The following is a 15,667-nucleotide window of genomic DNA, read 5'->3' on the forward strand; positions in this document are numbered from 1 at the left end:
CTTTGTCTTGTGTGCTAAGACTTCACTCCTATAGAAAGGAATAACAGAACTGCTTCATCCCGCCCACCCCCAAGTCAAGTCACTAGAACCCAGGCCATCCCTAAGGGCTGTTCCGTTTCCAGATGGGCAGACAAAATAGAAGGAACTTTCAGTAGAAGTAAGAAGGAGAGAGGTAAAGTCAAAGATTGACTCTGTCTTCCTACAGCCTGCCTGTCTTTGCTGTAGGCAGGGAGGCAAATGTAACCATGCACTTCATATGGACAGGTGCTGGTGACAGTGGCTCATTTATGGGCAGAGGTAATAGCCCTGCCAAACACCCGTGGTATGGGTGAGTCAGAAACATGCAAGGCTTTCCTGATCAGTAGTTCTTGGGCTAGCACTGAGGATGGGAGAGGGGAAAGGGGCAAATCCAAACCTTAATTTGTTGTTCCTCTCCACCACATACAATTGGTTTTGCTATAATCTTCTGACAGTAAGAAGGATCCTAATCTGTCTGGGGGCGATTATCTCCTTCCAACAAAACCCCTCCCTCCCATTGCTGTATTTAGCCTCTTCACAGAGATCCAGGGGGTGCATTTGCTGTGATACAAACAGCTCTGAATGCGTCAAAACTGGAAACTTGGCTGCAAACCCCTTTTGAAATTGGAGCTGGAGAATAATGTGATCCTAACCCATCTGTATGTTTTGATTCTGGGCTCAGATCAGAAGATGGAAGTGGTCTGTGTTCTGGTTTTGGATTGTATGCAACTGAAATCTTGGGGTAAGATCTTGTGAGAACAGCTCATGAGACTTCAGTGCAAACAAATCTGGCTCCAAACCCTAGTCCTGAATGGACTTCGAGCCTGACTCCCGAGTTCTTGTTTCAACCTACCCCAGATCCAAACACAGTCTTCTTGGCCCACCTCTAATCTGCTTCCTTTACTCCTCAGAATTCTGCCCTGTGCGATTAGAAGATGAAGCAGATTCAGAGGCTATAAAGAAAAAGGCAGACAATTGTGCAACTTGATCTGAAAAGCCACCATGGTGCAAGTCAAAAGTGTTGTGACATTTACATAGAGCAGCTGGTGCTATCCCTTTGAGCTATAGGCTCTGGCAGTGTTTGGCTCTGCATTGGAGGGGGAGGAGAGGGCAAGGGATTTCTTGCCGCTTTTTTAATTTAGTCGTCCTACTCTTGTTCTCCAGCCATGTACATGAGAAGAATTGTTAATCTGCCTGTTCATAGTTGTGATCATTAAAAATGCAAAGCAGCCTGTTTGTTTCCATGTCATCTTGAACCCACTTTGGAAACCACTATAATCAAGTGGCTTCTTTATGACAATCCAAAAAAGGAGTCTGATCAAAGGAATCATGTGAGAGCTTTCGTGCAAAAGGGGATAACACCAAAAGACTTGATTGCTTCCTTGAGAAGCAAGAGGCAACATTCTTCAAAGAAGGCAGCTAGCTAATTGGAAGTCTTGGCTACAGATTCTGAGAGCAGCGAATTAGCTGCTCCTGGGATTTGGCTGAAGGCACAGGTTGCATGGCCAAAGCTCAGGAGCTCCATATGGGCACCCCCACCAATGAAGATGTCACTGAGCAGGCATTTTATCCAGTTCAGGAGGAGACTCTCACAATCCTGCAGTAGTTTAATATGCGGCTCAGTGAGCGCCCTCTGGAGTTACGGCCGTTAGTCATTTCTCACGGATCCCAGCTGATGGCAGCCTATGGCAAAAGCAAGGAGAGAATCCTTGCCAAGGCTGAGCCTTTGCCAAGACCTGATTGCAGCAAATTGCAGATCACAGGTGTGGTAAAAGCTGAGAATTGGCAAACAAAGCACCTCTAAGTTACACTAGTTACACGAGGCACGCTTTTTTCAGACATTCAAAAGTATAGGTTGTCCCAGCTTTAAATTTCTTTGCATGCTAATTTGCAAAGCCCTCCCCATAACACAGTATACCCCAGTAATTTGCCTTTGCAGCAAGTTTAAGCTACCTGTTGTTCCCAACCATGGTCTCAGCAACGTCATCATATTGGTGAGCGGACCTGTTGCTTGTGAAATATGGTATTTGAACAATATTCACAAATGTTTAAGCATTATGATTAGTTTCTTTAGTTTATCTTATGTTGGACGGGGAAGGGGGAAGAGCTGGTTTTCTGTAGATTCTGGAATCTACTTGTTTTTGCATGGATCCTGTGCTTAGGAAATGCCACAAAAGCTCATTGAGATCCTCTCCTCTTTCAAAAGTGGTGAAGCACTGGGGGTTTCTCCAGGCCAGTGACATTGATTAGCAGAGTCACACGAAGGACGTTAAGTGGTTCTTTAACGATACACAATAGGGAGCAATTGGGATAATATACGTTGCAAGCCCCCAAAGGATGTGAATAAATCAAAGCCCTGGAGATCCTAGGTCCTAATAAAATAAGAAGTCTGAGCTTCTAGTTTAGCATCCACTCCCTTGTGCTATTCAGTACCCAATGGACCTTCATTTGAGAGGCACTAGACACTGTCATCGCTGCAATTGGAGGCGTGACTGTCGCCTCGCCCAGGGGCAGCCTGGGAGCTCCCTGGTGTCTCCTGGCAGTTGGAGCCCTGTGTAGGTTTGAAGAGGAGGCTCTGTCCTGCTAGCAGTGGGACACTTGTCTGAGTAGATGTGCAGAAGGGAGGGAGGCCACTTTGTTCATGATCTGAGACCGTGGAGTTGGGACGTTCGGGTTCTGTGCTCCGGCTGCTTTACTGCAGGATGCCTGTGTGATCTCAGGCAGGTCCCCTTTATTCTAGTTTCCTGATCTATAAGATGGAGCTGATGTGTTTTTTCTCATAGATATCTTGCAAGGCTCCACTAGTCAGGCTGTCAGAGCACTGCGAGATCTGCAGGTTAAAGAGAAGGACAGACTATTATTATTGCTCAAAACTAAGAGCCCGGGTGAAAAGGTGTGGAACCAGTGTAAGGAATTGGCCCCACCGTGTGGCACTCTGATAATACGACCACTTCCCTGAATCCCACTGTGCTTTTGGATTATGGATTGTGCATTTAGCTGAAAAAACACATTTTGAAACTAACTCTGTGTCCTAATCTGTAGCCTTCCTTCTGAGATTCCCCAAGCGCTTTATAGATACTCATGAATTTAGCCTCCTCACTCCCTGCTCTCCCGCCCCACTTACTGATTTTCAGTTCTGTTCTTTAGCCCTAAGAGCAGGCTTGCTTTCTGCCTTAGGAGTGTCAAAGCAGCATGTGCATGGATCGCTGATTTGTGTACAGTTTGTATTTAGCTGCTCTGCATTTCCTTTTTACGCATCTGCAGAATGGGAATAATGATGGCTCCCTCGCGGGTCTGTTCTGGAGTTTAACGAACGTAGAGAAGGCACTTTGAGATCCTGAAATGGAAGGTTCTATAGGAAATGCCAGTCATTGTAAGCAGAAAAGCCCTGCTGTTTAACCATGCACCTTGGTGACTGTGAGAAATGCGAGTGGTTAGAGTGGGCTTGTTAAGTCAGCTCATTTGCAAGTGTATCTCAAAGAAGAAAGCTGCACCTGCAGTGGCCTGCCCCCGTCCTGCTGCTGCTCTGGCGTTGGGTGTGTGGTTTTAATTGTCCTTTGTTTTCTGTGCCCTTTGCAGAGTCCCCCCCAGAGAGGGCCGGGCAGCGGCGCAGCATGCCCAGCGGGGTCATGGAGAAAAATCCCAGCATGGAGCCCACCACCACGACGCCATTCCGTGTCACGGTAAATGTCTCTTGCCACCTTCATTACCTCTCTGGGGTTTGACCATGTCAGGGTTCCCTCCCCACTCTGAACTCTAGAGTATAGATGTCAGGACCCGCATGAAAAGCCCCCTAAACTTATTTTTACCAGCTTAGGTTAAAAACTTTCCCAAGGCACAAATTGTGTCTTGTCCTTGAACAGTATGCTGCCACCACCAAGTGATTTAGACAAAAAACAGGGAAAGGACCACTTGGAATGCCGATTTCCCCAAAATATCCCCCCAAGCTCTTAAGCCTCCCCAGGAAAGGGGGTGTGAGAATAAACAAGATGAGCACAGACCAGCCTTGGATTTTTAAGATCCAAAAAACCCAATCAGATTCTTAAAAAACAGAACTTTATTAGAAGAACAAAAAAAGATAAGAGAACAACTCTGTAAGATCAGAATAGAAGATAATTTTACAGGCAGTCAGATTCAAAACATAGAGAATCCCTCTAGGCAAAACCTTAAGTTACAAAAGGACCAAAAACAAGAATACTCATTTCCTCCAGCACAGCGAATTTCACAAGCCAAAACAAAGAAAACCTAATGCATTTTCTAGCTAGATTACTTACTAACTTTATGGGAGTTGGAGGGCTTGCATCCTTGATCTGTTCCCAGCAAAGATATCACACAGACACACAAAAGCCTTTTTCCACCCCCTCCAGATTTGAAAGTATTTTGTCCCCTCATTGGTCATTTTGGGTCAGGTGCCAGTCAGGTTACCTGAGCTTCTTAACCCTTTACAGGTAAAAGGACTTTGCCTCTGGCCAGGAGGGACTTTATAGCACTGTATACAGAAAGGTGGTTACCCTTCCCTTTATATTTATGACAGACCAAGAGGAGAGTTTATCTGTCGCTGTTTGTGCTTAGAGATGAGAAGGCCATGTTTGCTTCGATTGCTTATTTTTACATAAAGGTGTAGATGCTAGTAGCTATTATTAGAATACACAGCTGTAAAGACCTTCTCAGTAACCTTCTAAGATTTAATTTAAATCGGGGACTGTCTTTCTTTAGATTTGTATGTTGTTTCCCAGTGACGTCTGTGGAAGCACAGACTCTTGGTGTTGCCTTGAAGATCAGGTCTGAGATCTTCATTCTGTCTTATGTTAGAATTTGCACAGAGGTGTTTGTTACTGCTCCCCTCCTTGTCCTGACTGAGTCAGCTCTTCTCCATAGCATCCCATACATAGGTGTTCTGAACAGATTGCATTATGTTCTGCCTACAGGCTGAGCTTTCTGAAAGAATAATATGAAAGCCCAATAATTATATGGGTCAGGAACAAGCTCTGTTGACAAATGGGAGGTACAACCATGGAAGCAAAATAAACCATTTTAAAACTAGGCTGTAATGATCCAGCCAAGAGAAGCCATTTTTTTAAAAGTATCCTCATCCTGGCCCCATCTGTAGTTAATGAAACAGAGCGTGTATGTTGGGGAATGCAGGATTCATAATCAATTGAGGGCACCAAGGTCTTTGGAGTAACCTTCAATAGCAATAATTTACGAGGAAAATCTCTTCACAGCTCTCTCTGTAGAAGGTGTAAGCTTAAAGTGTAACTAGCTAGAGACTGATACACCAGATCTGTGCACTGGCCAAGGCACTTAAAGGGGCACATTTTCAAGAGTGGGGTGTGTGGTGTGCCCAGAGAATAAAGCTGCACATCGTGTTTGTATGTATGAGACAGGCATGTACTCTAGGAGCTGGCTTGCACAGTATGTTTCTGCATTTTCTCTGTGTGGTCACACATACTATACAGGACTAGACACTGCGAGCACTCAGATTGTATGCAGGGGCGGGACATGGTAAGCCCAGATATGCAGGGCCAGAATTTCAAAGGAAGTACAATGGGTACAATCTCAAAAATGCGAGCACACCCAGTTCACTTTCAGAAATCCCCACTGATTCATAGCAATTATCTTTGAGAACTCCTGGAGGACAAGTGAGGTCCCATGGACTGGAGAATGATAAACATAGTACCTCTCTTTAAAAAGGGGAAGAAAGAGGACCCAGAGAATTACAGACCAATCAACCTAACTTCAATATCTGGGAAGATACTGGAACAAACTATGAAACAATCAGTTTGTAAGCACCTAGAGCAGGGGTCAGCAACCTATGGCACACGAGCCAATTTTTAATGGCATGCTGCTGTTTGCCAGACCCGGGCAGACAGCAACGTGCCACTAAAAATCCGGCCTGGCCCGGCCCACTCTTTTCCGCCCACCGTTCTCTCCTTGCAGGGCAGGCAAGCTTCCCTCTCCCCCGGCCTCTTCTCCTCCCCCCCCCCCCCCCCCGCTGGATTCCTGCCCCTCCTTCTCTCCCTCCCTGCGGCCGATCAGCTGACAGTCCTTGCTAGGAGGGGGAGAGGTAAAAGCGGAGCTGCAGCGTGCTCTCTGTTCTGGGGACCTTGGGGAAGGGGGTGGAATCAGGGCATATCCCCTCCAGCCCCCTGCTGTGAGCTGCTCAGGGCGGGGTCTGGGAGCACCCCCACGACCCCAGCCCTCTGCCCTGACTCCTGCACCCCCCACACGTACCCAGCCCCCCTACACCCCATGTCCTGACTCTTGTACCCCCCACATCCCCACTCCCACCCCTTGCACCAAATGGGAGCTCCTGCACCCCTCGCACCAAATGGGAGCTGCCCAGGTAAGCGCTCCACACCCAAACCTCCTGCCCAACTCTGAGCCCCCTCCCTCATTCTAGCTCCTGGCCAGACCCTGCACCCCAACCCCCAGCCTGCTCCTTCACCCCCAGCCCTGTTCTCAGCACACTCCCACCCTCATCTCAGTGCAGAGAGGAAGAGAATGGCTAGAACCAGGGAGAAGGTAGGTACCTACTCTATGTGGACAGGGCCAGGACTCCAGACCGGCAACAGGCTGAGCGGGGCCAGCAGCTGGGACCTTGGCTGGCAGGAGCTGGGGAACAGAACCCCAGACTGACAGTGGGCTGAGCCACTCAGCCCACTGCCTGTCTGGGGTCCTGGCCGCCGGCCCCCTCAGCCCACTGCCGGCCAAGGTGAACGGAACCCCAGGCCAGCAACCGGCTGAGCGGGCTGGCGGCATAAGATCAGCATTTTAATTTAATTTTAAATGAAGCTTCTTAAACATTTTGAAAACCTTGTTTACATACAACAGTAGTTTAGTTATATAATATATAGACTTATAGAGAGAGGCCTTCTAAAAAATGTTAAAATGTATGACTGGCACGCGAAACCTTAAATTTAAGTGAATAAATGAAGAGTCGGCCCACCACTGCTGAAAGGTTGCCGACCCCGACCTAGAGGATAATAGGGTTATAAAGAATAGCCAGCATGGATTTGTCAAGAACAAATCATGCCAACCCACCCTAATTTCGTTTGACAGGTTCCTGGCCTAGTGAATGGGGGGAAGCCATAGATGTGAAATACCTTGATTTTTAGTAAAGCTTTTGACACAGTCCCACATGACATTCTCATAAGCAAACTAGGGAAATGTGGTCTAGGTGAAACTACTATAAGATGGGTGCACAATTGGGTGAAAGATATTACTCAGAATAGTTACCAATGATTTACTGTCAAACTGGGAGGGCACAACTGGTGGATCCCACAGGTGTCAATCCTGGGTCCAGTACTATTCAATACAATGGAGTGGAGAGTATGCTTCTAAAAAATTTAGATGATGCTAAGCTGGGAGGAGTTACAAGCACTTTGGAGGACAAAATTAGAACTTGACAAATTTACCACAAGGACAAAATTACCTTGACGAATTAGAGAATTGGTCTGAACTTAAGATGAAATTCAATAAAGACAAGTACAAAGTACTTCACTTAGGAAGGCAAAAATCAAATGCACAATTACAAAATGGGGTCTAACTGGCCATGTGGTCATACTGCTGGAAAGGATCTGGGGGTTGTAGTGGATCACAAATTGAATGAGTCAACAATGTGACACGATTGTGAAAATGGTCAATATTTTGCTGGGGTGTATTAACAGGTGTGTCGTCACGTAAGATGCGGGAGATAATTGTCCCGCTCTACGTGGCACAGGTTGGGCCTCTGCTGGAGCACTGTGTCCAATTCTGGCACCACATGTTAGGAAAGATGTGGATAAACTGGAGAGCCCAGAGGAGAGGAACAAATTTTATCAAAGGTTTAGAAAACCTGAGGTCTGAGGAAAGGTTTAAAAAAATTGGGAAGTTTAGTCTTAGGGGAACCTGGTGATGCTCTCCATGCTTGTTAAAGGCTGTTGTAAAGAGGACGTCCTCAATTATTCTCCATGTGCAGTGAAGGGAGGACAAGAAGTAATTGGCTTAATCTGCAACAGTGGAGATTTAGGTTCGATATTAGCAAAAGCTTTCTAACTCTAAGGCTAGTTCAGCTCTGGAATAGGCTTCCAAAGGAGGTTATGGAATCTCCATCATTGGAGGCTTTGAAGAACAGGTTAGAAAAAACCCCTGTCAGGGTGATCTAGGTTTACTTGGTCCTGCCTCAGTGCAGGTGACTGGACTTCTCGAGGTCCCTTCCAGTCCTACATTTCTATGATTCTGTGCTGCACTGGAAGCTGTTTGTCTATGGAGCCCATTTTGCACATGTAAATCGTAGTTGTGTGAGCGCATGTGGACCTTTTTGGGTCTGCATACTCTAGAGTTGTCATTTATGTTAGTACATAAATATGCATGGCCATGTTCATCTGTACTGTGCTATTTATAAACTAATTACTCACGGGAGTAAGGAGTGGTGATAAGAGCAGCAATTAGGAGACAGGAGAACTGGGTTCACTTTCTTAGCATTGCCACTGACTTGCTCTGTAACTTTTTGGGCCAGTCACTTAACCTCATTGTGTTAGGTTCTCTGACTGTAAAATGAGAACAATGGGGCAGACAGTTGTAAAGCTCTTTAAGATCCTCCTGTCAGATGAAAGGCATTCGGTAAGGGGACAATCCTATTCATGCATGTGTGCAATGTTGTGCATATCCGCAAACTGCATAAGACACAGTGACGTATATTATTTAGTTGTGTATTCACACACGGCAGTATAAAATATCCAAAGCAATGCATGTTAATGCCAGTGGCACCATTAAGTCATTTATATTTCATCTGTCTGTAACCAAATTCAGCTGCTGCAAATTCCTCAAGTTTATCAAACTCATTAAAAAAATTCCATTTACAAAGTATCTTCCTTCTAAATGGCCAAGAAAGCCTGAAAACAACAAAAAAATGAGAGAACGTTCCAGACTTCGAATACCAAATTTAAACTAATTGATTCTAATCTCTTTAGAGTCGTACTGCCTTAGTAACTGATCTGTACATAGCCCTGAATCCAGAGTGTAAAACTGCCTCCTCTCTGGAGGAGATCCCGCAAAGACAGGTCCTAAATCTAAACCAGTCAATCCTTTCTACATCATGGATACATTGGAACAAGTAAACAGAGCTAGAGGAATCTCAGGATATGTCTACACTGTACCCGGGAGGTATGATTACAACACCTGTAGACATACTTTGATCTAACTAGATCAAAGCTAGCTTGAAGAATAATAGCAGTGAAGCCGTAGAAGCACGGGCGTTGGCCACACAAGTCTGTACCCGGGTCCTGGGAGGGTGGGGCTAGTAGATCAAAGCTAACTTGGGTATGTCTACACTTACTACACTTCCTGGTTTGTAGCGTAAACATAACCTTAGACACCAGCTAATTTATGTTAATGTTGTTAAAATCTGAAGCAAAATCAGTAACCACCAGGCTGCCGCATCTAAACGCTCTTTTTCTTGGGGGGGGGGAGTTCTCAATTTGCTGATCTGATCTCTTATTAGGAGTAGAGCCTAATTTTGTCTGTCCTGATGCTGGACTTCTAAATAAATGTTTAGACTTTGGGTGTTGTGCAAAATGGTTTTGCCACAAATCCCTACAGCACTGCAGAGGCCTCATAGGAAAGTCTTGGGGAAACTCAAAGATTCTGCCGATTCCATAGATTGTGTTTCTCTTTTGCTCTTTTATTACTTGTATTATTGGAAGCAAACAGAACCTCTTGTTGCTGCTCCTACTGCCTCTACCCCAGCTGAAGCCCTAATCTTTGATTTGTAGCACCCGTTGGGCACAGTAAAGATCACTTATTGTCACACCCAGGAGGATGAGCTCAGGTGAAGGGGGAATGAGCCCACTGGGAGCAGAACTCCTGTGCAGAAATTCTGCTTCCGTCTGCATGTCCTTACGCTCAGGCTCATCATCCTCCCCTTCAAGGCTCTGCATGACTCCGCCCCTGTCTACATCTCTTCTTTCATCTTTTCCTACATCCCACTTCTCTCCTTACGCTCCTCGGCATCCTCTCTGCTAATTGCTCCCTTTGTCTTCATCTCCTTAGGCCATTTATTTTATCCCTTCCTTCTTTCAAATTCTTCTTTAAAACCTAGTACTTGCAAAGCCACCTACGTTGTTTCCCTTGCCCACTGTATCCCTGCACTATACTGCTTGCCTGGTTATCGCTGGGGGGGAGCTCTTGGAAACCTGGACCTTGTCTTTTTGTGTATTCTGTAAAGTACTGTGTTCTACATAATTAATTAACGGCAAATAATGAGGAGTGTGAAATACTAAACAACAGGGTGTGGGATGTTTGTTAGCATTTGCTAGGAGGCATGAGCAATTGTTAGCATCTGTGAAAATTATATTGTTAAAGGCACTGGGATGGTGTGTTCCATACTCTATCAGTGTCTGTGTACAGAGAGATTGCCATGTGTGAAAACACTCACTCTCTCTAGATCTGGTTCTCTCTGCAGTAACTTTTGGCATAAGTGATGTCTATCTTGCTTCTGTGCCACGAGGAGAACTAATTTCTTCTCAAAGACCTGCAAATCCATTCCTCTAATCATCCACCTTCTTGCTGGATGCAGGCTGCACTGGCAAAAAGTAAGGCTTATTAATCAACTTGCTGAACCATCTCTGTAAACTCGGGACATGTCCTGCAGAAGAAGGAAATAGTGTTCCCAAGAAATGGGAAGACCAGCCAGATAACCAGGTTACTTCTTTCTTCTTCATTTTTTATTCTAGAGTTTTTAAAATGGCATTGATGAGTTTTGTGCGCTTGTCCCTGCTCTGCATTAAGGAAGCTGAGGGAGAGAATCTGAATCCATTAGGATATTTGTAGCCAAACCCAGCAACCTCCTCTGTCAGCATTGGTCTGATTTCAGCAGCTTTTTTTGGAACGGACATTATTAGGGTGGACATATTTATCAAGGGATGCTTCTACATGATTGATGATCATGTGGGTGCCAAAAGCATCAGTGGTGTGATGATGTGACCAAGGATGGCCATAGACTCATAGACTGAACATCCAGCTAGACCATCTTAAGGCCCTAGCTAGAGATCAGTCTTGGTGGTGTTTGATCTGCAAAGATGCTAAGTCCCTCTGGGTTTTGCCTTGATGATGATGATGATGTAGGAGAAATCTTTTCACTTATTCATGGTTGGTAGAAGTAAAGCTCTATTTCTCCTCTTTCTTGTTCAAATGGAGTGCATCTACTGTATGTTTCCAGAGGAGTGATTGCAGTCTTTAGCCGATGCGATTGCCTGTATGAGATGTGGTGGCTTGCTACCAAAACCAACGTGTGCTCCAAAGTCCATATGAAATTTTAAAAAGCGTAGTCGGTAAATACACCCTTGCTAGCGAGAGGTTTGGCATTTGTCTTCTGCATTACACAGTACACTATCATCTAACTTCTGTTTCTTCTCAGCCCTTGGAATGTGACTTCCACTAATATGAATGGCTTCATTACATGCATAGTTTTTCTGACTTCCCAGATTTTAGAAGATACGAGAGAGGAGAAATATATTCTTCCTCATCTTCCTTCATTAACCAGAAGAGGAGCATTAGCAGTCAGTCCACTCCTGCCACTGGGAATAGTAATTAGTGCTTTAGTTTAGTGGTAATGGGATTATTACTTTTGAGTCTGCTGCTGTAGGTTTTGATGTTGTAAGCTTTTCATATTTTACAGCCGATTGTTCTTCCCTGACATCTCCATCATTGTGCTCTGGAGTCTCCAAGGGCCCAATGGGCTCAGGAGCCATTAAATTCAGAGGCTTGGGCTCTGTTTCATTTTCTGTTGCTTGTGTTCATTTGCAATGCGAAGCGATGCAGCGTGGAAATGCCCCCTCTCAATGTAAAGATCTGCCAACCTGCCTGAGATTGGAAGTGGTGGAGGCTCTGTTGTGGCTCGTGCAATGTGTGATGAATGAAAGGCTGGGGGAAGCTGGTTCGAGTCTTGGAAGTTCTGAGCACCCACAGCGCCTATTGATGTTGGGGACCTTTTGAAAATCAAGCCTGTAATGTCTCCTCCATGTGTCCGTTTTCCCAACTGTCTCAGAGAGAAAAAAACTAGTTGACCTAATGGATCTCTTCCATCCCTGGTCTTTATGCTTGTCTGAGTCTGTGCATACATGTCTGCAGCATCCACAGAGTTAACTGCACCCAAAATCATAGCAAAATCCTGTACTGCACAGTGACATTTTTCTTTCCACCTTATAATGTCAATATGATCTTAATAGAGCATCTCAAATGTGAAAAACCCTCTCACCCAGGACGATCCATATGCTGCAAAATTCTTAATTTCCTTCTTTGTTACTCATCTCCCCAACACTGTGTGCTATGGGAGCAGAGGGCAATCTGATGTCGTCTTACGAACCATGATCTGAAAAGCTTTGCCTTATCTAAGGCTCATTTGCTGCACATTGGTGTGTCCCTCAGAACTAATGCAATTCCAAATCTGTCAGGGCAGATTTGTGCAATGTAGGCTGTAGAGATGAGTACAAACCTCTCCCCCAGGACTGTTGAGTTCCCAAAGTACATCTAGTATGTTAAAAATAGTCTTACTGCTTGCATCTGATTCCTTGGAGACTGGAGCTTGGATGGCTCTTAATGGCCAAGAGTCCCCTGAATACTCCAGTGAAGCCAGTGAGAAATGCAGTCTGCAGTGTCCTAATGATTGAAAGTGGCATGTGGTTACAGAAATAAGATCACAGAATTTGGTACACTGGGTATACTCTTGAACCAAGTCCCGCATCCTATCTCTGGCCAGCATCTGATTTTAAAAACCAACCAACCATCATGTACATTACCCAGCCAATTACGCAGTGCCGTATGTGGAGTTTGGGGATTCCTTCTTGTCCACTGCAGTGATAGCTAATGCCCAGAAGCATGAGATGTGATTGCATTATCTCAGCATACAAAGGGTGAATCCAGGCCCTGCTGAAGTCAGTGGGAGTTTTTTGCATTATCTGACATGCTCAGGTACCCATGGAGGTTACAGACTCTGATCGCTCCCCCAATTAGCTGAAGAAAACCACAAAGTTGAATGGTGTTGATGAACCCTTCTCTGTTTAGTGTGTGCGTGGTGACAACAGACTCCTAGGAGGAGGAATTGTAACCAGCATGTCCACCATGAAAAAACCGTCTAAGGACAGGTCTGTTGTGCTCATGTGCAGGTGCTCCTTTATCAGCCAGTTGACAAAACAAAATAATAGGGGCTGAAGGGATTGGTCATTATTTAGTCATCATTTCAAATCCATCCCAGCTTTGTAGTGACCAAGAGTTGTTCCCATCTGATGGCAGGTTGGTAGTGGGCAGGGGTTGATATTACAGAGCCTCTTGCCACAGTTGGCAGGAACTGCTGCTGCTTTTGGCAGCCCCAGCAAACTAGCCGAGGGCTGAAGAGAGACAGACTAGACTCCTCCTTCCTCCCTAGATTGGGTTTTTGGAGTCAGTGCTTAGATGAGTTATCAGGCAGGAGGTGAGTGAAGCCTGCGGTTGCCTTCAATGTACCTGTTCTGTGGCTAGAGAGAGGCCTTGGCCAAAGTCAAATTTTCCTGCATAGAATCCAGAAGCTTAGCGGGTGGAGGGTTTGACACTGAAACCTGTGGTGTTGTTTAACAAACCAGCCAAGCAAAGGACCTGGAACCCGAGGAACTCTACTAGAAATGAGATACTCTGCTTCTGCAGGGACATTGTGAGTCAGGGCAGAATAAGTCAGAGTGTAATTACATCAATCCCATCTCATTAGGATACTGCCATCTATTGGTCACTTTTATTAGAGCTTGGTTTTATTAAATTCTCTCTCTGCCTGCCTGCGTGTTCCTGGACGGGCAGCTGCCCTGGTGGGGAGAAGGTCTGACCTGCTGAATAGTTTCCACGGTATGCATCTGATGAAGTGAGCTGTAGCTCACGAAAGCTCATGCTCAAATAAATTGGTTAGTCTCTAAGGTGCCACAAGTACTCCTTTTCTTTTTGCGAATACAGACTAACACGGCTGTTACTCTGAAACCTGAATAGTTTCTGCGGCAGTGAGAGAGTGGGCCAAGGAATTGGAATGATTTCTCACTGCTCAGTGACTTTGTGCTGAGGCTCACTTTCTGACAGGGTAAATTAATAGGTCAGATATGTAATCTGGGAAGCTTTCAAAAGGGGTTTGAAAGCAACTCCATTAAAGTACATACTCTGCTTCCCTGATGGGGCTGGATGAAGGGTCCTCTCTCCTCTAGGCTGAATATCCTGCATCTCTATAGACACTCTCTCACCCTGTGCCCTCCTCTACACTCCCCCACACCTCAAAACCCTGCTGTTGGATTTAGGTTTCCCTCAACGTTCACCGTGCTGTTCCCCCATTCAGAACTGTACCTGAATGTGATTCTCTGATATGAGAAGTCTGACTTGGAGTCAGTTCTTGTAGACTCTGCTGAAAGGAAAAATATCAGGCAGCATCTTCGAGGCAAAGAGCTGCTCCTAAATCACAAACCCAAATGAAGCCTCATTGGTTGTAGAAACAAAATATTTAGTCTGCAGGCCAGGAGCTTGGTGGAACATCCTCAGGGCGTGAAGAGGTTGGAAATGGACAGGGATCTCTTAGCAGAGCTCACTGGTGTAAGTGCAGCTTGTGCTAATGACTGTGTGCTGACCAGTACTGTCTCATTGTTTCCTTGTGCTCTCCGCCTGCTTGTATCCATCTGTTGTTGTTTTGTCCTATACTTAGATTGCAAACTTTTGTGGGCAGGGACAGTCTTTTGTTCTGTGTCTGTACAGTGCCTAACACAGCAGGGTCCTGGTCTGTGACTGGAGCTCCTACCTGCTACCATAATACAAATAAATAACATTCAATTAATGACTTTTAAATTTGGGGTTGACTGAACGGGAACTCCAGTTACTCTAAAGATCCCCCTGTTAAGTTTTCCTGAATCCCCGTAGGAGCTGTTTGGAGAGCCCAGTTTGAGGTGCTCTGCCCTAAGAGGACATCTTGCTCTTCCCATTTTGAATTTCATTCAAAAAGAGGCTCCAGCAGTTCAAACTTTCTGTGCCACTCAGATCCCTTTGCAATGAAGTAATTGCAGTCACAAATAAACCTCCCCAGGATTCTTTGCTTTTTGACCTGTTCACATCTTTAACCTGTCTCTTTATGCTGATTGGGTCCAGATGAGCTGGACGTGCAGCAGCATCTGAAATGCATTGTGGTAGGAGTAGTTTAAAATTTTTACTTCCTCCTAGCTGGCTTAATACCCCGTGATAAATGAAATATTTCATTAAGTGCTAATGGCAGCGTTCCACTAAATAGAAACTCTTGGGGAGATGAAAGAAGCTCTCACCTATCCTTCTCCTCCCTTCAACATAATCTTAAATGTCGGGTCCTGATTCAAGCTGGCTGCTATTGACTAGATATTAAAGAATTTTTTAAAGTTTTTTCCAATGCATAATGTACACTATTTGCCATTTAGTTTCTATTAATTTTTCAAAATGCACTCAGGTAAATTATACTTCAATAGCTCAACTTTCTTTGGAGAATTTTCCTTCTGATATTGTGAGGCGAGCTGACTGGAATGAACTGGTGCTTCCCTCTGCATGAGCACCCTATCTCTAATTGAAATGTAATTGTTTACTAAACCATTCCAACTAGAAGGGAAAATTACTATCATTTTGGTCTGTGGCTGCATACATTAGAGCA

General features: G+C 45.1%; 1 protein-coding gene across 1 annotated transcript in view; it reads left to right on the forward strand.

The window, feature by feature from the left end:
• Positions 1-3,633: 3,633 nt before the first annotated feature.
• The window catches only part of DAB2IP (DAB2 interacting protein), a 224,283-nt gene continuing 212,249 nt past the window's right edge, over positions 3,634-15,667 (forward strand). The window contains exon 1 of the mRNA XM_077835916.1: positions 3,634-3,701. Within this exon, the coding sequence (XP_077692042.1) occupies positions 3,648-3,701 (54 nt within the window). The 5' untranslated portion in view covers positions 3,634-3,647. The remainder of the gene's footprint in view (positions 3,702-15,667) is intronic.

The sequence above is a fragment of the Eretmochelys imbricata genome, chromosome 16, assembly GCF_965152235.1.
Source record: "Eretmochelys imbricata isolate rEreImb1 chromosome 16, rEreImb1.hap1, whole genome shotgun sequence".
NCBI lineage: Eukaryota > Metazoa > Chordata > Testudines > Cheloniidae > Eretmochelys > Eretmochelys imbricata.